This window comes from Rissa tridactyla, chromosome 4, assembly GCF_028500815.1.
Source record: "Rissa tridactyla isolate bRisTri1 chromosome 4, bRisTri1.patW.cur.20221130, whole genome shotgun sequence".
Taxonomy (NCBI): domain Eukaryota; kingdom Metazoa; phylum Chordata; class Aves; order Charadriiformes; family Laridae; genus Rissa; species Rissa tridactyla.
In genome coordinates, this window is record NC_071469.1 from 40,101,706 (window position 1) to 40,123,882 (window position 22,177).

The window sequence follows — 22,177 nt, forward strand, 5'->3', positions numbered from 1 at the left end:
GACATCTTTGTCGACTCACTAAAGCGAGGTAGCGTATTCCTGCTGTTCATTAGCAACTGTCCTGCTTACTCGGTTGTAATTGCGAGGCCAAAAATCTCCGCTTGCACTCATGTAGTCAACTGAAGGGAAAGGTGCAGGTGTACCTGTGGACAGGACTTGGCCTGATGGGTTAATTGTAAGGGTCTCAGCGTGACTTTCATATCCCAGATTAATTTTGTAAGGTTGTCAGTTTGGAAACAGTTTTACTTATAACATCTGATAAGGACTCATTGATACCAAAAAAACCCCCAAAGAGAGGCAGCGGCTCAGGTCAGCCACGCAGCGCAGTTACACATAGCCCGGTGTCCTGCCTCTGATTAGGGGAAATAGTGGCTGTGACAGAGGGGTGCCCTGCTTTTTGGGGGCTGGTGTCGTTTGTCTGATTTTTAATACAGTGATAATTCCTTGCTATTTTCTCTCTGCTTCTGGCCCTTGGGGTTTTTTCAGATGCATTGGAGTTGGAATGTTGTTCTTCGTAGTGGAATCTGCACTTCGGTATTTAATTTCTGGTAGTGTTTTGTTCTAGAGTCTAGACAATTAAACAGCTGTTAAAACACTGCCACCTTTCTACTGCTAATTTTAAAAATGCTCTTATGTCAGAATACTTTTGAACACTTGTCATCTTTCACTTTTATCTACAAATGTTTAGTCATTTTTTTTTATTTTGATGTGGTTTGTTTTCATCTTTTTTCATCCCTAATCCACTAAAGGAACTAAATACTCAATGTTGTGTCCTACACTGGAGGGCAAAGTGTTGGCCTCTTAAGAAGCTGCTTTGAAATAGCTGGGTATACGTAATCCCCCGTGGGATGCTGTTCACAAGATGATAGGCGATGGGCACCGCAGAGCCTGCAACGGGAGCTGCCCTTTGCGTGGGTTCTCTTAACCAGCTCTTTGTGCCTTCTTGAGGGACTGACCTGGAAGCACCGTCGATATCTGTCAGGTCCGCCCGCTGGAATGGCACAGTCTGCGCTCCGAGCCAGCTACCCCTGCCTTTCCCTTTAATGCTGAGTAGCATCCTGTGGTCCTGCAGATGGCTCCTCCTGGCCACCCCAGTGCAAATTCCGTAGCATATAAAGCATTTTGGAGTCACTTTGAATGGAAGAAAACGTCAAGCACTCAACTCTGCTTTTTTGTTAAAATACTGTGCTGACGTGGAAAACACTACTGTAAAATCACAGAATCACAGAACGGTTCGGGTTGGAAGGGACCTTAAAGATCATCTAAAATGGAACTGAGGAAACAGAAAGTCCTCCCTTCAGTGAGTTTCAAGTCCCACAGGAGACTCGATGGAGTTTGCTGGAGCTCTCTGGATTTGTACGGTTCAAAGCGTGTCTTTTTCTGCCAGCAGCCTTCAATGTCAGAGCTTGCCTTCCCAGCGCCTGCATGAATACAGCAGCCCAGACCTACTGGCTCATTTTACACTATGTGACCCTTTTCCCACAAAGCTGTCCGAGATCTGTATTTATTCAACCTCAAGGAGCAATGTAGGGGCAGTTCATTAGCCTTGATTAACTACAGAATGGGACAGGGGGAGGAGGGGTGTGTATTACAAATATCCAAGGTATTGAAGAAAGCGAAGGTTCTAGATTATAAAAAGTAGTTGGTACAAACCCTGTTGTTTAATGGCCAGCTAAGGTAATGTTGGCTTCACAATTCACCAGCAGTTTCAGAATAAAATTCTTCTTTGCTAATGGTAATTTTGCCAAGATCCGTCTGCAGGGTTGTGGGTGGTCTGAGTGCTGGAGAAAAAGAGCTCGCTCAGATATTCGGTAAGGACTGGTTATGGTGCAATTCTGAGATCACTGTCTGAGCGAGAGCCCCCTGCAAGCTTCTGCGTGTCCTCACTAGCACGAAATTATCTCACCCACCTTGTTATAAATTGCCTGCAGTAACAAGCTGAACAATGTGAAGTCAAACCTCAAATACCGAATGGTGGAACACCGTATTCCTGGAGCCGGTTATATAAAGAGTGCATGTCTGCCCTGGTTTGAGGTAAAACAGAAACAATTTTCTGTTTTGTAATTTTACTTTTTAGTTGGGCCTCTTCTGACTGACTAAACTCTGACATTAACAGCATATTGTTCAGAAACTGTTTGCTCTCAGAGTGATAAGACCTGATTATCCCAAGGAATGGTGCGCAGAGAGACTCTTGCTTATACTTATTGCTATAACAACCAAGGTCAGCTAACTTCGCTATTTGCCCCATTGGAGGGTCAGAAGCGGAAAAGCGTAGAGGGGTCCCCCATGCCGGGAGGAGCAGACAGGACAGGTGACGCAAAACTGACCAACAGGGTATTCCATCCCATCTGCATCACGCTCAGTATAAAAGCTGAGGGATCAAAAGGTCAGCTCTTTTTCTTCAATGGCCGATGTCCAAGGAGGACCCTGTCTGTTTGTCTGCTTTTGATCCCGATCCGAGCATTCCTGACTCCAGATCTGGTATCCTGCTCCTGTCCGTCATTGACTCCAGTCTGAGACTTTCCCTGTGCCTGCTGGTGACACGAGCGTCATCCTGGGAGCTGGATACGGTTTTGTATATATTGTATACTTTTAAATTTTTTTTTATTATTATTTATGACTTCATTATTTATTAATATTTTCATTAAAGTAGTTTAGTTCTTTTTCTAAACTCACAAATCTCCTTATCTCTTCCTCTCCTCTCTTTGTAGGGGTGGGAAGGGCCAGCTGTCGTTCTGATTGGCCAATCCAGTCAAAACCACGACAATGTCCAAGGAACACAGGCAGCAGTGATGTCCCTTGTGTACCTACACACAAGTTTTCTTCTGAAGTTTAATTCTGATGTACAGAACACTGTGAGCTGAAATGTATTTTCTTTTTATTGCTGACTGCATCAGATTTTTTCCCCAGATTCTGTGTCCGAGTACAACTTTTATGCATGTATTTATGTATATACAAGAGACAGAGATTATTTTTTAAATTTGAAGAAATACACTCAGTTCACTTCTGCTTTACTTTAAGGCCACAATAATATTTAAAAAAAATAAACTCCATTGATATATTTGAAAATACTACATACCTACAGCAAAAAATACCCTTCTAGGTGTTCTTACTGCACTCACTTTAGTTAGACTGAAGAACAAACATAACTGGGATATGACTTATGCAGCCGGTTGCCTCGTGGCTGCCTGTCTTTTCCACGTTGGGAAGGGGAGTACGGTAGGAGATACGTAGGTAACTTCTAAAGAAATTACTTGTTTGTTCCTCTTCCTGGGTAGATTAATCCAGGAATCTGATGCAGCATGCAAAAGCTGAGAGATACCTGAGTCACACTGTCTTGCTGAACTCTGGACTCTTTTTACATAGCAACGAGCACTTTTGTTTATTTGTTGTACTGTATTTGTTTCTTATCGCAGCCCCTACCTCTGTCCAGGTGTATCGCCTTAATTTTGTTGCAAGTCAGGGAATGCTAACAGTACAGCAAAAACTATTACTTCTGAACAGCAGCGCTGTCTGAAATACTAATACTGGTTTATTTCATCGGGACAAGATTTGATAAATCCAGCAAACACGTTTATCGTGGACAAAGGCTTCAAAAATGCAATAAACATCTAAGCTCGTACTCAGACACAAAAAAGGCACTCTGTTTCAGAGGTGCTCGGGAGTCGCAAGAGGTCACTGCACGGTGTTCACTGATCAGACTGCTTTACTAAAAGCCCGAATAGTCGCTTATGTAGGGGTTTAGGTTGTTAAGTTGAGAATCTTGGTTTATATGCCCAGAGGTCACTGAGAGTAGAGTGGGCTTTTTGGTGCTTTAGGATTTCTCAGGTAAAACGAATTTCTAGCAAAATCAATTATTTTGAGGTTTGTAAAAGTCTCCTTGTAATCGTAATATTCTATGTTACGATTACACTTAAGGTGTTCTGATCTGTAGAACCCCTATGAGATGTGTTTACTAGATGAGAAATTTTAAGTGGTAGAGTTGATTAGTCTGAAGTTTTATAATGCTGCTTCTCCCTCCCATACAATACCTGATTTGTTATCAAGTGGCTGCTTATGTTGGCCAACTCACGCAGTGGTAGTTTTTTGCTGTACTAAATTCTGTGAAATTCTTTTGAGATCCTTTCTAGCCTTCCCTTTGTTTTACTTCCCGGAGGGCAGGTAATGTATCAGAGCCAGCTCAATGTTTAACTAATGTTTCATAGGTAGGAAGAGAGGGAGAAAAAAAAACAGGGAAGGGAGAGTGCGTCACTTTGGAGGAGGAGGGTAGCAAAGAAAAATGAGCTTTCTTATACAAATTGTGTGCAGAGGGACCGGCTGCCAAGGCTTGGGCGCTTCTCAGTGAGGTCTCGGCTCTCTTCCCTGCTGGCCACGATGCAGGAAGCAGCTGGAGTGCTGAAGGAGGGATTCCTCGTCAAACGGGTGAGTGCTCCGGTTCCCCTTCCCGTGGTTCTGCTCAAACGTGGGAGCAGCCCCTGAGTGGGGACTGGATCGAGCCAGGGCTCGTGGCAAGGCAGCCCGTTGGGCGCTGGGTTTGAGGGGCTCCTGCCTGCTCCTGTCAGAGCAGCTCCTCCAGGTCTGTGCAGATGCGTGCCGGGGGAGCTGCATGAGCTGCAGGTGTTCACTACCCTCCCTCGAGTTTCCCTGTGTTGGCGTTTACCCAGAGGAAAGTGAACTAACTACCGGGATTACTCAGTTAGGTATCAGAAAGCCAGTACGTTTGCACCTAGGGCACACCTCTGCATTAAAAAAGTACCTGGCAAACAGCTACATGGCATCAGTGGAAGCAGCTGTGGGAGGATGGAGAGAAGGAAGACATTTTGACAGTCACTTAAGATAGTTTGTGCCTTCTTTAGCAACTCGGCTGAGCAGGGTTTCCCATTTCATAGGAGAGGATGGGGAACACACTGTCCTTTTTGAAGGGGATCAGAACAGTACAAACATAGAAATTTGTTTGAAATAGTTTCTTTCTTCCATGCCCCTCAAGCTGCACTGTAAGAAAATTTTAGCCAAATGTGGAGAAAAGAGCTGGAAGATGGTGTCACAGATTTCAGCCTTTACAACACTTCTTATAGGACCAAGTCAGTCATAGCTGGGACACAAGAAGGCAACTTAGCAAGGAGCGTAAGCTGCTTTTAGTACCAAGACCGTGTCTCAGTGACTAATAAGGTCCTTGACTGCACACCAAAAATGGGATTCAAAGGTTTGTTCACAGCTAAGCCACACCTTGGGAAATGCTTTTCCGCAGTACGTGGCAGTGCTTCTGGTGCTAACACGCAGGTAATCCTGGTCAGGAGCTCTCCTGGCAGGGCTGCTGGCCATGTGAAGCCGTGCTCTGGGCAGAGAAGGGCTGCACGGCCCCATCCTCCCTTCTGCAGCGAGGGCAGAGCAGTCCCAGCTCCTGCTCTCCTCCCTGGGCTGCAGTTGGGAGACAGGAACAGGTTATTGTCAGCTCACTGAACTGTAGGTGCCAGCAGTCTGTACAACATCACCGGTACATGCAGTCTGATAGGAAGAAGGCTACAAAGAAGACGACTAAAAGAAAGTGAGGGAGAAGGGAACATGGGATCCAGAGGAAAAAATGAGGAAGGGGTAGGATCAGGTAAAGGAAACAGATATTTCTTAGGAAGAAGAGAGCAGAAGCAAGGAGGTGACCTAAATGCATTATAAATGACTGAATTATGTATTGCAATGTATTATAAATGTAAAGTAAACATGTGGAAGCCTGGTAAAGATAAAGAAAAGAAAAGGTAAAGTTGCCTCCTGAAAAAGGGGAAATCTCCAAGAAGGAAAGAAAAGAACCACAGCAAAGAACATACTCTCAGGAAAAATGCCCAGGGGACTTTACAACAGGTGGAAAAAAAAAAAAAAAAAAAAAAAAAAGGCTAAGGGAAGAAGAGAACAAACCCAGGTTAGATAAATTGTATTTAGTATAGACTAGAAGATGTTAGATCTAATATGCTTGGATTTTAGAGACTCTTTACCCCACCTTTTCTTGGTAATTGCTGTTTTTCCCCTTTACTCATAGAGAATTAATGAGCTTTGATTCCTGCCACGATTGGACCTTGACGTTCCTTTCTTCTAGCTATGCCCACCTTCTCCCAGGTGTCAGACTTTCCTCCACCCAGTGCTTCGCCTGCCGGCTGTAATGCTCCATCGCCTGTAGGAATGCAAGTCAGATCCCCACACCGCAAAGCTGGACCTGACACCATAAGGCAGGACTGAGCCTGTCAGTGCCAGCCCTCCCTCTGCCTGTTCTCCTACAGCCGGGCTGAAGACAGCCGGCGGCTGTTTACAGAGAGGGAAGGAGAGGTTTTTTCTGTATTCTGGTATAACCCAGGAGTCACTCAACAGCAGCCTTCATTCAGTCTTTTGCCATTAAAAAGCGTATTTCCTTGACAGGAAAGAGTAGCACAGGGAATGTTTTAGCTCAGGAGACTGGAGGCAGGTAGAACAGAAATAAATTACTCATTAGCAGAGAGAGGGGACGTAAGGAAAAGCCAAGTCATCCAGCAAAGTGCTCTCAAAACCACTTGGCACCTACAGCCACATCAAAACGACAAAGAATGAAACACATCAAACACCACCCAGGGTCACCAGAGAGGAGGAGTTTGTCTCCAAGAGGCCTCACATAGTTTGGATTTAGTCCTGCTCCTGCCTGGTGCTGTCAGCGAGCAGGTATGGACCTAAATGGCAGATCTCTCAGATAATTCATGTGAGCTTTTGCAAGAAACAATTCTTTCCAGCAAAGAAGTTGTGCTTCCTGGAGAAAGAGCAAAACACCTTTCTATTGTTCCATGATTTTATAGTGATGAAGCTGCGCTATTTTCTTACTAAAACTGTGTATTTCATGGAGAACAGAACTCATGATGTCTTTCTTTTCATACAATTCCCTATTAGTTTATGGTATTTTCACCTAAAAAAAAAAAAAAAGAAGAAACTATTGTCATTTCTCAATGCTTGTGTTAAAGTCAGCTATATGGGTTTCTTTCCCTCTAGGGACATGTTGTTCGTAACTGGAAAGTAAGATGGTTCGTTCTGCTTCAGGATAAGCTGCTGTATTACAAAATTGAAGGAGGCAAGAAGGAGCCTCATCCAAAGGGCAGGATCCTTCTGGATGGCTGCACTATTACTTGTCCATGCCTGGAATATGAAAACAGACCGGTACGACTGGAAAAATGTATCCCTTCTCAATGACACTCACTTTTTAACTTCTCCCTAGTCTTTTCCTCACCCCCTGAGTTCTTTGATTACTGCAACCATATTGCCAGGGTGTTTCCAGAATTAAGCGTAGCCAAAAGCAAGCTGCCATTAGCAGTGTAAGCTGGACAAGCAATGAACTCCCTCATTGTGTCTCTCCTGTTCCCTGTGCCTAAATCTGAGTCACAGCCACTAACAAAAGAAACCAAACCAAAACAATAAAAAACAACCAAGCAAACAAGCAAAAAAACCCCAAACAAACTCCACACACACACAGTGGGAAGAATAAATGTAAATGCATCAGCCCAACAGTGTGTGGAGCGAGGACAGGGACAGCTCAATAAGATCTGAGGAGGATGGGAAACTGGGAAACTTATCTATGGTAGTTGCCTTAAACCCTCGCTGTATCCATAGGACACTCCTGGGCAGCCAGGACAGACGCCCTTTTCCTTTGCCGATGGGACTTTGCTGCTGTGGAAAGTTTCCAGCAAGAAGGGTCTGGAAGGGAAAGTGCCTCTGGCGCTTCTCCGCTCAGCCGTGGGTAGCGGCAATGCAGACTTCCTCTGAGCGGGGACAGAAAGGAAATGACTGTGTCAATTGCTGACTATTTTGGTACTTCTTATGGCAGAGCGAGCCTAGGGAGAGTTTGTAGTTGTTGAAACTAGAGAACCGTATGTGGAAAGCTCCATAGTCAGCAGCACGCTTCTATGCAGTCCAGGATCTGGGTGGTCTCCGAGTACCACAAGCTCCACGCATGCAAACCATGCTTGGCACCGAAAACCCTGGGATTTGGGGTAGGGGGGAAGAAAAAAAAAAACCCAGAGTTCTGCCCACCATCCTTCTCGCCAAGAATTGCTCTGTACTGCTCAGGTGGGATGCCATATCAGGCTTATCTGTGTCACTTGGGCCAGTGCTAAAAGAAGTAAAACGCAAGTAGAGGACAATAGCTAAATGATGTTATTGCTTTGCACTTCTTTCTTCACAGCTACTCATCAAACTTAAGACAAAAACCAACACAGACTATTTCCTTGAATGTTGCTCCAGGGAGGAGCGAGACTCTTGGGCTTTGGACATCACTGGAGCTATTCATGCTGGTCACCCAGTACAGGTACAAGAGCTTCACAAAATGAAGAACTCCTTCAAACTACTAGAGAATATCAGTCTCCAGTAAGTGTATACGGTTTCTCCTTCTCCTATTGCTGTAGTCTGCAAAACGCCTGAACTGATGGATGGGAAGGGTCGAGGGAAGCTCCTCTGCACAGATCCGCTCCCATGTGGTCAGGAGCCTCTAAACTGGCTACTCTGCCCAGGTTTGCACACGCTTTTGCCAGGGCACAGGAATGCACCTTTTTGTCACCAACATTTTTTGGGGGAAGGCGGGGGGAGTGTATGTGGATTCTTCACAAGCACCAAGAACCTCACTGCTGGCTTGAAGACCTTCCTAGTCAGCTGCAGAGGTTCTCATTGGGGAGATGCATTACCTCAGAAGATGTGATGTCAGGGAAAGATTGAGCAATGACATTGTTCATGCTGCGTTGATGAGCTTTCAAAGCTGACAGCCAGAATCCAGGCTAGGATTTTTAGGGTGCATCATATTAAACAAGAGGAAACAGAGAACTTAATAAGAAGTAGAAAGATTGTGTGAATTAGATTTGTGTTGAGAAGGTAAATGGAGGCTGACTATAACTTCGTTTGAAGTGCTTTAAATGGAAGGGTACTTAGTGAGGCATCCTGTTTAATGCTGCTATTGGGAGAATAAAGCTTTCCTACATCGTACGTAGGATGAAACTTATAGGAGAGTATGTTGGTAATCATTAGGACTGACAGGCAAGTATGTGACAGTTTCTGCCTGTGCTTCTATTCTAGTAATGTTGTCCCGTGTTCTCTTTTACAGTCACATAGTGGAGAAAATGTGTGACAACAGTACTGGAATTAAGCTGACCCGCAACTTGGAGCAAGGCAACAGATACAAAGAGACCTTCACAGGTACACCTGCCGTGGGCAAAGAGCTTCCTCGCATCTGACGTGCCACACTGCAGTGACAAGGGAGCTACTGTACTGCCTTCATGGTGGAATCAGTTGTGGCCCAGTGGCAAGTACTGGTGCAGCCAAGTTCTCTGACACCTTTCTCTTTGGATACATGGAAGCACACGTAGGACCCCACACTTTTGGTCAACCTTGCACTTCATTGACAGTTTTTGTGATGGTGCCAAAATATTTCAGCAAATGAAGGCCTGTGTGGCAGGAGACCATCTGTCTCACCTTGGAAGAGCACCTTGCCTTGGTATGAGAGCTGCCTTTCTCCCTGCAGGTTCTGCCCTGGTGGACTGGCTCATCTCCCATAGCTTTGCTGTGTCACGATTCGAGGCCGTCACCTTGGCATCCATGCTGATGGAGGAGAACTTCATCAAACCCGTGGGAGCCCGCAGCACTGAGGCCATGCGCTTCAGTGACCTCTCTGAGCAGTTCCTTGATGACTCCACCGCACTGTACATGTTTGTAAGTGAGGTAGCTGCCGACAGAGGTGCCTCCTCTGCCCCTCATCACACACGTGATCTGGGGCAGCGGTAAAGGGGGCACGCACAGCGTGCAACCAAAAGCAAAATACGCGGGCTGTGAAAGTAAATACAGAAGGAGCAGCTCTAGGCTTTTAATAGTGCTAACCCTTGCACTTTTGCTGGAGACAAGTAGCTGCATGGATATGGAGGGATCTACAAATAACATAATTAGGCATTAAAAGGGGGGTGTCCCTCGAGTGCAGTGCTGTGTCTGCATTTAACGGAGCCGTGCTGTAGTTATGCTAACGCTCAAGGCCGCAGTGCGTGTGTAGGTTTTACAGCTGTAATTTGTTGCTTGAAAATCTCGGACCTGCAAAGCTTAGCAGCATGGCTACAGAGTAGAATTTACTTGGGAAATATGAGCTAAAAACAGCTCAAGGAAAATAAAATGTACTTTTTTTTTAAATTGAAAAGCAGAACAATCTTTTCCCTATTTGCAGGCTGAGAACAGCAACAAAAATATCAGTTCCAAGGAAGAGCTACAATTTAACATCGCTGAATTAAGTGGCACAATTGTGAAGCAAGGATTCTTAGTGAAGCAGGTAAATACAGTTTTTGAACCTTCTCTGGGAAATAAGAAAAACGACAGCTCTTAGGACTTCCTAGAAAATAAATGTGATTTATGCAAGCACGCCTGGGGAGTTGTGGCAAGCAGAGATAACTTTGCCTGTCAGCACTACTATCAGAGCTCGTGTGGTGAAGAGTATCTAGTTATAAAGACGTAAGCTATGGAACTTGCTGCTCAGGCAGGATTCAGTAGATATTCTGTATATATTGAGTGTAAACTGGAAGGTATGAAACCGTATCAAAAGCAAGAGTCCCACACAAACTCCAAATCCCAGCAGAGGCATTATATTCACTTCCAAGCAGATCCACTGTTCCTGTGGTCTAACCAGTCCCACGTGGGTCGTGTGAGCAGCTACAGTGTTCTGCTGGCCATAGACAAATTTCAAGGCTGAGTAGACTGACATTTGCATGAAGCGGACATTAACCTGTGGACGGTCACTCATGTACACATGGATGCTCTAGAGGTGGTGAGACCCGTTTTCTTTGGGCATAATTACCTGCTAGCAGTAACTGTTTACAGGATCCCACCCTTAGGCTGCAAGATTTAGTTTCTCACCCTTGCTATGAACAAGATGAGGATCAATCACGCATAACGTAGCCACCTGCAGGGCTGGTGGGGAGCCGGGTGTCAGGGGCCACTGGGGGATCCCCACGGGGCTGACAGGGCAGCACCCCCGTCACCACGGGACGTGAGAGCTGCCCAGGAACCTCTGCCCATGGTCAGGAGCGGTAAGGGGCAGCCCCCAGCGGACCCAGCACCGGACCCCGGGAGCTGGGGGATGCTCTCAGGGCCTGTGCCAGGCGTGCAGTGCTGCCCTGCACCGTCAGCAGCTGAGAGGGCTGGGGGGGGAAAGGGTGAAGAGCTGCAAAAGGACCTGGCATAACCTCTTCAGAGCACGCACAGCATGGGTTTTTAATCCAAGACCCATATTTAATCTGAAATTAAGAGCAAGAATCAGGTATATAATCACTTGGTCCTGTCACTCTGCTTTCTTGGTTCTCAGCACAAGGAAGGGAGAGAGTAAAGAATTATCCTTCTATGAAGAAGGATGTTAAGCAGAAAATCCTGGGAGTTACTAAAATGTCAGAAAATTTTTTCCTCTGTTAGCTCCAAACCCTCTTTTTTCGGTACCTATTTAGGTCCCCCCTACAGCCTGCAGGAAAATGGCCATTGCAGAAGGTATTTACTGGTGGTAACTTTAATTCTGTTGCTTTGCAGGGGCACAAGAGGAAAAACTGGAAGGTGAGGAAATTTGTCTTGAGAGCTGATCCTGCTTTTTTGCACTACTATGACCCCACTAAGGTATGTGAGTGGGGAATTACTGCCCCCAGGAATCCTCTCATAGACCTAAACATTATAATGAAAATACAGTTATGGTGTAAATGTTTCTCTCACCCAAATCCACTTCCATGTTTCTCTATCCATTTCCTGGGGAATGAGACATCTCTGGCCTTACCCTGGGAGGTCGTCCTTGTAGGATTTTCTATCCCTGCATCTTCCCTCCTGTCTTTTCCCCAGTGAGATTCCTTTTCCTTAGCCAAGGGGCAGCAGTCTTCTTGGGATCAGTCTTTTGCTGTACCCACACAGTCTGGGACTGTGCTCCTGCAGGGATTCATCCTGGGCTGTGATCGTTCTGGGCTGACATCCCACCACTTGAGAGTCATGCTGCTACTGAGATTTTTTACATTCTTATTCCACCATTGAATAGGGTCTCCTTGATGCTTAAGTATTTATAGGAATTTCTGCTATTTAAACTTGCTCAGAGAATAGTAAAATTTATTTTCATGGATATAATAATCAATGTGAGCAACCCAGAGGGCATGTGGATCCATCAGCCCTGGATACATAGGGTACCACAAAGCCCAACAGGTTGCTAAAAGAACATGTATAAAAATGCTTTATGTGACTTTTAAAGAAAACACAAACAACATAACAGTGAAAAGAGCTTATAGAGCTCATTCATTTTTTGTTGACTGTTTCTTTGTGGGGTTTTTCTGCACTGAAATTAACACTTGTAATGCTATAAACTCAAACTGCAGAATCTGAAGATCAGACAAGAGAGCCAGCCTACTAGTGAAAGCAGTCAATATTTTCCCGCGCAGCAAGCTAAAAACTTGCAGAAATATCTTTTTTTTTAATATGGGTTGTTATTGATAAGACTATAAATAAGTTTGAAATATGATTGTTGGCTGACCCTTGTGCTTTTAATTGATCTCCACCATTCCCAGCTATCTCAGAGAAATATCTGAGACTGAAATAACATAGTAATGCATTTAATTGCATGTCCAAATTGACTTATCTTGTGGCGTGGATGATTTATATCTGGAAAGACTGGCATTACAACTCCACCTTCATAAAAATAATTGATGTGCTCTGGGAAATTATTCTAATGATGATATTTTCCAGATAAGCCTCATTTCCTTTTTCTTTGCAGGAAGAAAACAGACCGGTAGGTGGATTTTCTCTTCGTGGCTGTCTTGTCTCAGCTCTGGAGGACAACGGAGTCCCAGCAGGTAAGCATGAGTCTCTAAACTTTCATACATATGTATTTATGCCATAGCAATACAGTCTTTGGGTGTGGGTTTATGTGTATGGCTGTCTGTATGCACAAGTGTGGTGATCTTTCCTCTCCCCTTGCAAGCAACAGAACAGGCGTATCATAAAAAATCCCCATACTGCTGGGTTGTCCATACCAGAGGGGATTTTTTTTAAGCGTTATTTCCACATATCTTGGATGTTTCCCTTTTTATGGCCCTTTCTCAGTCAAATGACCTCTGAGACAGTCCTAAGACACTGATTAATATTCCAGAGTTAACAGACAAAGAGGAAACACTGTCTTTTTGGAAGCTGTTTAACTCTAAGTCTTGAGGCATCCCCTGATGCCATCCCTTTTCTGTGTGTCCTTTCTGCTTATGCTATTGCCTTTTCCTTTTTGATCTGCTAGAACCCAAATGCAGGGGAGGCATAAAGACAGCAATACAAAAAACAGCTCTGCAAGTGAAAATGCTTAGCTTAGGCATTCGTCTAGAACCTCAGCCACACAGATAAGTGTTTCTGCTGTTAAAGCAGTTTATTTTCTGACAGTAAGCACAATGTGTGGATCTCGAATAAGGAGCATCTTTCTAAAGACAAAAGAAATTCCGTGATTCTGTGAGAGGGTTTGAAAAAGATACAGATGAGGGTGGGGTGCCATGAGGAACAACAGAGCTCCTTGACAAGAGGAACTCAAAGATGGGCAGGAGCAAATCTAATCTACTGCACAAACTGGTAGGGAGTTTATCCCTCTATGGTGTAACTCAAGTAAGAGTCTTCATCTAAACAGCAGATATTTCATATATGAAGCGTAGTAGTTCAGACAGTCTGTGTGAACAGGGGTGTCTGTACTATATTTTGCAGAAGGGAAATCAAAGACACAAGAGCTTTAGATGTCTTATCCATAATGAAATGGAAAGGTCTGAGACCCTAATTCACTAAATTAAAATTCTTCCCTATGAAGCTTTGTATCTGCCACAGAGCATTTCTCTGTGCACCTTCCCGATCTGTGATTTACCTTTTTTTTTCTCTGCAGGAGTGAAGGGCAACGTGCAAGGCAATCTCTTCAAAATCATCACCAAGAATGACGTTCATTATTACATCCAGGCCAGCTCCAAGGCAGAGCGAACACAGTGGATTGAGGCAATCAAACCATTGACATGAGTAAGGTCGACTCCATGCCAAATGACAAGTCACACTTGTGTCACAGAACAAATCATAGAATCTTCATGGTTGGAAGGGACCTTTGAGATCATGGAGTCCAACCATACACACACAAAAAAAACCTCCCTACAATCTCTGTCACTAGAGCATGCCCTGAAGTGCCAAATCTACACATTTCTTAAATACCTCTAGGGATGGAGACTCAACCACCTCCCTGGGCAGGTTGTTCCAGTGCCTGGCCACTCTTCCAGTAAAGTAATTCTTCCTAATATCTAATCTAAACCTCCCCTGCCGCAACTTCAGACCATTTCCTCTGGTCCTGTCATTATTCACCTGGGAGAAGAGGCCAACATCCACCTCTCTACATCCAACACCCACCTCTCTACAACCTCCTTTCAGGTAGTTGTAGAGGGCAATGAGGTCTCCCCTCAGCCTCCTCTTCTCCAAGCTAAACATGCCCAGCTCCCTCAGCCTCTCCTCATATGACCTGGTCTCCAGACCCCTCACCAGCCTGGTAGCTCTCCTCTGGACACGCTCCAGCACTTCAACGTCCCTCTTGTACAGAGGGGCCCAGAACTGGACACAGTACTCGAGGTGAGGCCTCACCAGTGCCAAGTACAGAGGCACGATCACTTCCCTGCTCCTGCTGGCCACGCTATTCCTGATACAGGCCAGAATGCTGTTGGCCTTCTTGGCCACCTGGGCACACTGCTGGCTCATGTTAAGCTGGCCGTCCACCAGCACCCCCAGGTCCTTTTCTGCCGGGCAGCTTTCCAGCCACTCTTCCCCAAGCCTGTAGGGTTGTTTGGGGTTGTTGTGATTGAAATGCAGGACCTGGCACTTGGCCTTATTAAACCTCATACAATTGCCCTTGGCCCATCAATCCAGCCTGTCCAGGTCCCTCTGTAGAGCCTTTCTACCCTCAAGCAGATCAACACTCCCACCTAGTTTGGTGTCATCTGCAAACTTACTGAGGGTGCACTCAATCCCCTCATCAAGATCATAGATAAGGATACTAAGCAAAACTGGCCCCAAAAATGAGCCCTGAGGGACACCACTGGTGACCGGCTGCCAAGAAGATTTCATCCAATTCACTTGTGACCAAGTTTCCTGCTCTCATTGTCTGGGAGTGTTCTTTCACCCTTAGATAGTCTGTTTTTGTTATTTGTATCGCTATAGCACCTAGTAATTCCTGGCAGACCAGCATCCTAGGTGCCTGGGAGTCACGTAGATTCAGAATAATTCCCACCAAGAACTTACCATCTAACCAAGAGACAAAAGACAACAGGTGGATACAGACAAAAGGACTTTACAAGGAAGCAATGAGATATAATATTCCAAGATGGAAGAAAAGAATTCTTTTGTACAAGTATTCAGTCTATAGCTGACAGATCCAGGTTGTGCTTTATCCTAAAGCAGAAATGTCTTGCTCTTTTCCCCTTTATAAAGGGGCTCATAAACTTAATTGGTTAAGACTGACTGAATCACAGTCATGAAAGGTCCTGGTGTCTGAGGCTGCCTTTCTTCGTATACCAAAAGGGTCTTGTGCTAAGCCACAATCCAGCTGCCAGGATAATCGCTATTGTGAAACAAACCAGGGGTCTGTCTGTCCATCCAGCTGCTCTACCATTTGGTTCCCCATTAGCCTGGAAAAGACCAAAGGGTCCTCCTCTCCAGTATATGGATTATTCTTGTGCTGTTGGTAATGGCCCATAGCAGTACAGGATCCTGAGTATCAAATCAGACCAGTGGCAGTTATTCCAGACGCTCACTGGTCCTGAATGTATTGGAAGAAATCGCTCAGCCGTAAAAGCAATGCTTTTCCTCCTGATTATCACTGTAAGTCCATTTCTGTGGAGCACCATTAGGACCGAGAACTCTAATAGCAGTTCTGGCTATTACTTTTTCTATTTTAAGCCATTATATTTTCCATTATTTGTCTAGTACACTTGACTTTGATATCATTAAATATAAAAAAAAAGTTCAGTGCATTTGAATCTCCTGTGATCTTTGGACATGATTTTTCTCAGAGAGGGCAGTTTGAGTATATGAAAATGGTTTAATAGACTGTAAATCTACATTTATATTGAAACTAAGACATTCTCCACAACACCAGAAGGTAGAATGGAATGTATGAGATGGTTAAAACACCCAACCATCCTGCTGGTACACTATTTTCATAGAATTCCTCATGTTATCTGAGTACCTGTATCTGACAGCCAGACTCTGCAGAGCCTCCAAAAGCCCTCTGAAGACAGCATGCTATATATCTTCCTTGAAGTCACAGAGGAATTTAATAGCCCTCTATCCACAGAACCACCTCTTTGCAGACTTTTTGTTCTCCGAGTTATGTATTGGAAAAAAATTCTCTTCATCTAGAGGCTTTCTGCTTCATCCTGTGTTATAACCAACCCATCATAACAGAGCCAAAGGCAGCAGCTATGATATATGCTTATATATGTATTAGAATAGCTATGTATTTTGGACTTTTTTCTAAATCTACAGCAATGAAATAACAGCACAACACTCACGTGCATTCAAATACTTAACAGAGCTGGTAAAGAAGTTTGCCAGCAAAAATGCAGCTTTAATTAGATACAAGAATGGGCAATGCAGTTTCAGCTACAGATACCATTTCCTAGGGCTGGTGCAGAGAAGACTGTGAAATCCACAGCTGCCGAAACCTTTCAATTCATGAGAACTCTACCTGCAAAAGACAGGGATGGAGGTAAGGCATTTATTGCTCTGTACCGGGAAGCACAAATGGCTTTGTGCTGACCGAGCAGAGCTTCCAGGAAAAGCAATTCCCTCCTGATAACGTAAGCCTTGCTGGGGCCCACCAGACTCCCTTATTCACTTATAAGGAAATCTTCTGCTTCTCTCTTCTGAGTCCCACCACCTGCATACTGTCCAGTTCTAGTCACAAAGGTAACAGCCAGCCCACCACAGAGAACTTAGCTCTGCCAGCTGGCGTGCCTGGGGGGTTAGGGGAGCATGAGGATGTGAGATACTGCATAGCATCATAAATCTTGCAGTTTGGGAGGCTGAGAGAGTATCTCAGCAGAGGCCCTCTGATATTTCTGGACCCACACCTCTGCAATTGCTGAGTCTATATGAGAGAAAAAAAAGCATACGTTTCAAACACATCAACAAATGAGAAAGATACAGTTCCTGCTCTCCAGAATCAGAAAGGGGAAAAAGATAAAGCATTTCTCAGACGGGAGAAAGTACATTTGCCTCTGACCTCTGGTGATATTGTGGTCTCCTTTTTTTCAAGCCACTTTGGTAAGCTTGATGTCGCCTGTGATCTGCAAAGCTTTCACCAAGTTCAGGGGCTGAATGCGGTGAGTGAAGTCACAGAGCTGCCGCCCATCAAGCAAGACTCGTATTTGCTGGTGTTCACATAAGAGCTCCATCTGCAATGGAAAAAGACAGGGGATGGTGTCAGAGACAAGCGGCAGAGCTGATTTCACCAGCATGGACTTAGAACCCCATGTGATGGGGACAGTGAAGCACAAAGTCTACCCGTTCTTCTGAAATGCCCCTAATAAATAACCTACCCTCTGCTGAGATGATACTGTAAAGCTCCTCGTAGTGAGTTCTGTCACTAAGACTAGAGAAAGGAAAGGATCTCTCCCATCAGGGCTTGAACTCTTGCTCTCTGTGCCATACTAGACTAGTTAACCTCAATTTCCATAGTTAACTATTTATGGTCATATACATACCCTTCAGCCTTTTTCCCCACCTTTTCTCCACCCTAATCATAGTACTCCCAAACATACCTTAAATGTGTCGCCTGCCGTAAATGGGAAGTAGGGAATAGTCTTCTCTTCTCTTCCCCATTTCCCAGCAATTCGTGCATTTCGGGTGATGGATTTGTCACTAAAGTTCACTGTAAATAACAGCCCAACATCTTTGCTTGCATCCAGTGGGTCACAGAGCAGAGTCACTGAAAAGCTGAAAAAACAATTAAACGACTGGGACTTCCAGAAATGTAAAAAAGGACATGATAAGCACGTCAGATGCTTATAAACATTAGAGACAGCTATTGATTTCTTGTCAAACTGAAACACGGGATTCCTACAGGGACTGTGCACAGGTTTAAAAACTGCAGAAAGGGATGAGAACAGACGGTCTTTGTTTCTCCTCCGCTTTCTGGTAGGATGCTAGTGACTTTTGATGTTGCTTTCCCCTTCCTGTAACTGGAATCAAACGCATTTGTGAGTGAGCCAATTCCAATTTGTATCCCAAAAGAGGTTATGGAAAACTCTTCACTAGTATTGACTGCACTGGAATTGATCACTGTATATGCAAAAAAGGTGTAATGACAGCACACTTGCTGTCATCCAGACTAAACACAGCAATGAACCTGCACCTCTGTCGAAACCACTGGTTTTCAAGCGGTGTTGATTTGAGACCCCAGCGGACAACCAAGGTGTGAGTTCAAAATTACACTTCTTCCTGGAGAAGAAATGCCCTTTGTGTGCCCCCTCTGGTTTGCATTAGATAAGGGCAAGGAGTAGAAAACACTGGTGCAGCAGCCAGAGGATCCAAAGAGCGAATTATTTCACACCCTTTTAATCTCAATCTAAGAGCAGGAAAGTTAAACAAACAGAGCTATAAATTATGAATCTATACGACTTTCTTCCACCCAAAGAGCACAGACCCTCAAGAAATCTTTTGAATTGAGAAGACAGGTAGCAGTACACATGGCAGGGGTGAAGCCCCCACCAGCCCCTTCACCTACCTCTTGGGGTTGGAGTGTACTACCCCTATGACCGTCAGTTTCATGGCTGGTCTCAGGCCACCTTTAATTTCACCAACATACTGCTCCACCTGCAGAGAACAGTGAAAACTTGCTGTGGTAGGTCACGCCAAGGGTAAACCGTCTTCAGCAGCTGCTTTGGTCACCTCGTATAGCTTGATTTTATTTTTACACATGCAAAAGAATTTAAAAATATTTCCAGCCTAAAATACTTCTTGCGCTTTTGGTATAAATTCTGTCAGTTCTGGTATTTGAGGTGAGCAAGAGGGCCACCATAGCTGGTAAGGAGGCATCGGCTGCCTGACAGGACTGCCGGCTCTGGCGGGCGGTTTCTGACCAAAACTGCTGTCCATAAGATGTGTGGCCGCTGCTGGTGCTCTACCTGACCGATATGTGTGACTGACGACCCTGACAGCATGTCTTGAGTGAGAACAGCCACCACTGACTTCAGGGGACTGACGCCGCTCCCCAAGACCAGAGGAGGTCCGGCAAGCGCTGTGGTGACCCATGCCTCTCACGAGTGACAGGACCCAGATCACTGACACGGCCGGGACAAGCCCGTGAGGGCTGCTATGGTCCAGTGAGACAATAAATCTGGTCGCAGCAGATCAAAAGCTTTGTGGCAGCACGACGCAGAGTGCAGGCTCTAAGTGAACTGACACCAGTGGGCTTTACGTGGGGACAGACAGCCTCTGTCCTCCTCCACAAGACCACAAAGCCAGCACAGATGCTGCACTGATGCAGTGTTTTGGCAGAAACACAACCATGTCCTCACATCTGAGCCCAGCCACAGCTCTCCCCATCACTTTTTCAAAGCCAGAAAAGGGCTCCCCGGTGGATCTACCTTTGTCCCGCTACACTGAGACCTGTAGTTGCAAACTCCACCCGAAGATCAGAGCTACCTCTACTTCCTCCAAGTAATTCTCTAACAGCTTTGATGGTCAGTGGAGAAACTAATACAGGCGATGGCTGACATGAAAAAACAAGAGAGAGCTTGGAAACAAGTGATAGGAACGTTTTGAGACTTCAGCTTCAGAAATATCTGCAAAATGTAAATGCTGGAATACTACACTGCAGCACGTAATCACTCCCCATGCAGAGTCGCTTAGAAAGAAGGTGCTATAAAACGCTAAGCGTTATTAGCAATTTGCATAACGCTGATAATATTCCAAGGCAATGCACAGCAGACCCTGGTTTTAGATAAAAAGCGCTCTATCGTCCCAGTGTTCCAAGGTAAAAATTCAGACATTTTTTGCTAGAAGACCTGCACAATACATGTATTTTGACTATAAGAAGCACTACATCAGCATGGAAACCCACAGACTTCTGTTCACAGCAAATGGGCTTCCATTCAAGTGTAAGTTGCTATGGGTATTTCATACGTACTTTTACATTTTGGAAAAAATATAACCGATATTAGATTTTTAAATTCTTGAATGACAGTTTGCTTAATGGAAACACAAATTCAAGATGAAGACTGTTTTGCATATACTCCATTTCCTAATTTCAATGTACTAGTTATATCTTCTGCTAAGATCCCCTTAAACAATTTGTTTTCCCACCTTGATATTTACATCCAGCCACCTTTACAACTTCGCAGATATATTAATAAACCTCTAATTGCTAACAAGGCCAATACTGGAAGAAATGAATTAAAAAGTACTTTCAAAAATGACAGCACTACTGCTGATAGTAATGTACATTTACCCTTGCCAAAGTGGGCAGGTGACTGTAACAAAAGAAAAGCACCAACCACCTGAGATGTCTTATGTGAGGGAGCAGCTCTTCAAGTAAGGAGTCTGACTGTAAGGAGATACTTTAAGTTGAATAAAGCAATTAGACAGTGGGTAATAAGTACAGAAGATCCCAGGCTAAATGAACTTCAGCCTCATACAGGTCCTGGATCCCACTAAAGCTCCATCCTTGCCTACCTACACAAGATAGAAGATACAAAATAATACCCCAAATTGAAAACGGACATTGAGAAATTCCACAGAGCTGCACCATAGTAAGCACCATCACTAAAGGCACACGGAATCAGAACTGAATAGATTGAACGATGACCACCACATGGTTTCAACATGTACAGCTTGTACAGCATGGCTGAAGTCAGTTCAAAGGCATGGCTACCCATGCACCATTTCTCTGCTGACATTGAGTTGACAGTACGGGTGAAAAATACTGAGGATGCCACAGGAGATATTGGTACAAACTCCTGCAGCAGCATATTATGGGGTTTATTGGTGGATCCCAGCCTGTGCACACGTACATAGCCCCCTTCCCATATTTTCCGTTCAGGAGCCCTGGGGACTCATTCAGTCACTTACTTTGGGACACCTCTCCTCTGTCATCACCGCTCTGCCTCTTACACTTGCCTCCGTCGCAGCAGTCCCCAGAGGAGTTTTTGTTTTGTGTGTCAGGACAAAAAAAAACAAACAAAAAGCCCGGAATAAAGGGAGGATGTTGCGGGGAGGGGGGGGGCTTATCTCTGCCCGACACCGGCTGGACACCACCCAGCTGAGCAGCTGAGTCACGGCTCTCCGCGCCTCGTCCCACCGGGGAACCTCACAAACAAGGCAGCCAGTGATGGTGAGAGGGCAGTGGGACCACTAGGGTGGGCAGAGCCCTGCCGCCCCGCACAGGAGTGCCAGGCAAGCCGATGGCTGCGGCTGTAGCTCTACCTATACCTACACATTTTTATATAAGTATTTAAAATCATATGTGGGTGTGCATAACATACTGTATTTGCATATGTAATACATATAAATAACATGCCATTTATTTCTTTTGCTACAATTTCTGCCCTCTCTCAAAGCGGTTAATATATATAAAACTTAAGAAGGCCAACCACATCCTGGGCTGCATCAAAAGAAGCGTGGACATTAGGTCGAGGGAGGAGATTCTGCGCCTCTACTCTGCTCTGGCAAGACCCTACCTGGAGTACTGCAGCCAGCTCTGGAGTCCTCAGCACAAGAAAGGCTTGAACCTGCTGCAGAGGGTCCAGAGGAGGGTCATGAAGATGATCCGAGGGCTGGAGCACCTCTGCTATGAGGACAGGCTGAAGGAGTTGGGGTTGTTCAGCCTGGAGAAGAGAAGGCTCCAGGGTGACCTTGTAGCGACCTTCCAGTACCTAAAGGGGGCCTACAGGAGAGATGGGGAGGGACTCTCTATCAGGGTGTGTAGTGACAGATGGGGGTAATGGCTTCAAACTGGAAAAGGTTTGATTTAGCTTAGATATTGGGAAGAAATCCTTTACTGTGAGGGTGGTGAGACACTGGCACAGTCTGCCCAGAGAAGCTGTGGATGCCCCATCCCTGGAAGTGTTCAAGGCCAGGCTGGATGAGGCTTTGCGCAGCCTGGTCTAGTGGGAAGTGTGCCCAGGGCAGGGGG

At 45.1% G+C, this 22,177-nt stretch overlaps 2 protein-coding genes across 3 annotated transcripts; one reads left to right on the top strand and one right to left on the bottom strand.

Annotated features, from left to right (window-relative positions):
- Positions 1-1,568: 1,568 nt before the first annotated feature.
- On the top strand, positions 1,569-16,425 carry PLEK2 (pleckstrin 2). The gene is made up of 10 exons (XM_054200363.1): positions 1,569-2,855; positions 4,309-4,422; positions 7,000-7,164; positions 8,186-8,367; positions 9,095-9,186; positions 9,512-9,699; positions 10,199-10,300; positions 11,545-11,628; positions 12,761-12,839; positions 13,895-16,425. The coding sequence occupies exons 1-10, from the start codon at positions 2,793-2,795 to the stop codon at positions 14,020-14,022; spliced, it is 1,197 nt and encodes a 398-aa protein (XP_054056338.1). The 5' UTR covers positions 1,569-2,792; the 3' UTR covers positions 14,023-16,425.
- A 133-nt stretch (positions 16,426-16,558) lies between these two features.
- Positions 16,559-21,442, bottom strand: LOC128909118 (galectin-related protein A-like). 2 transcript variants are annotated; one of them, XM_054200369.1, is made up of 5 exons: positions 21,115-21,442; positions 18,770-18,858; positions 17,805-17,979; positions 17,267-17,438; positions 16,559-16,729 (listed from the first exon to the last, which is right to left on the bottom strand). In XM_054200369.1, the coding sequence occupies exons 1-4, from the start codon at positions 21,136-21,138 to the stop codon at positions 17,295-17,297; spliced, it is 432 nt and encodes a 143-aa protein (XP_054056344.1). In that variant the 5' UTR covers positions 21,139-21,442; the 3' UTR covers positions 16,559-16,729; positions 17,267-17,294. The 2 variants fall into 2 exon arrangements, with proteins under 2 accessions (XP_054056344.1, XP_054056343.1); XM_054200368.1 differs by having other exon boundaries at positions 17,254-17,438; positions 21,115-21,438.
- Between the last annotated feature and the right edge of the window lie 735 nt (positions 21,443-22,177).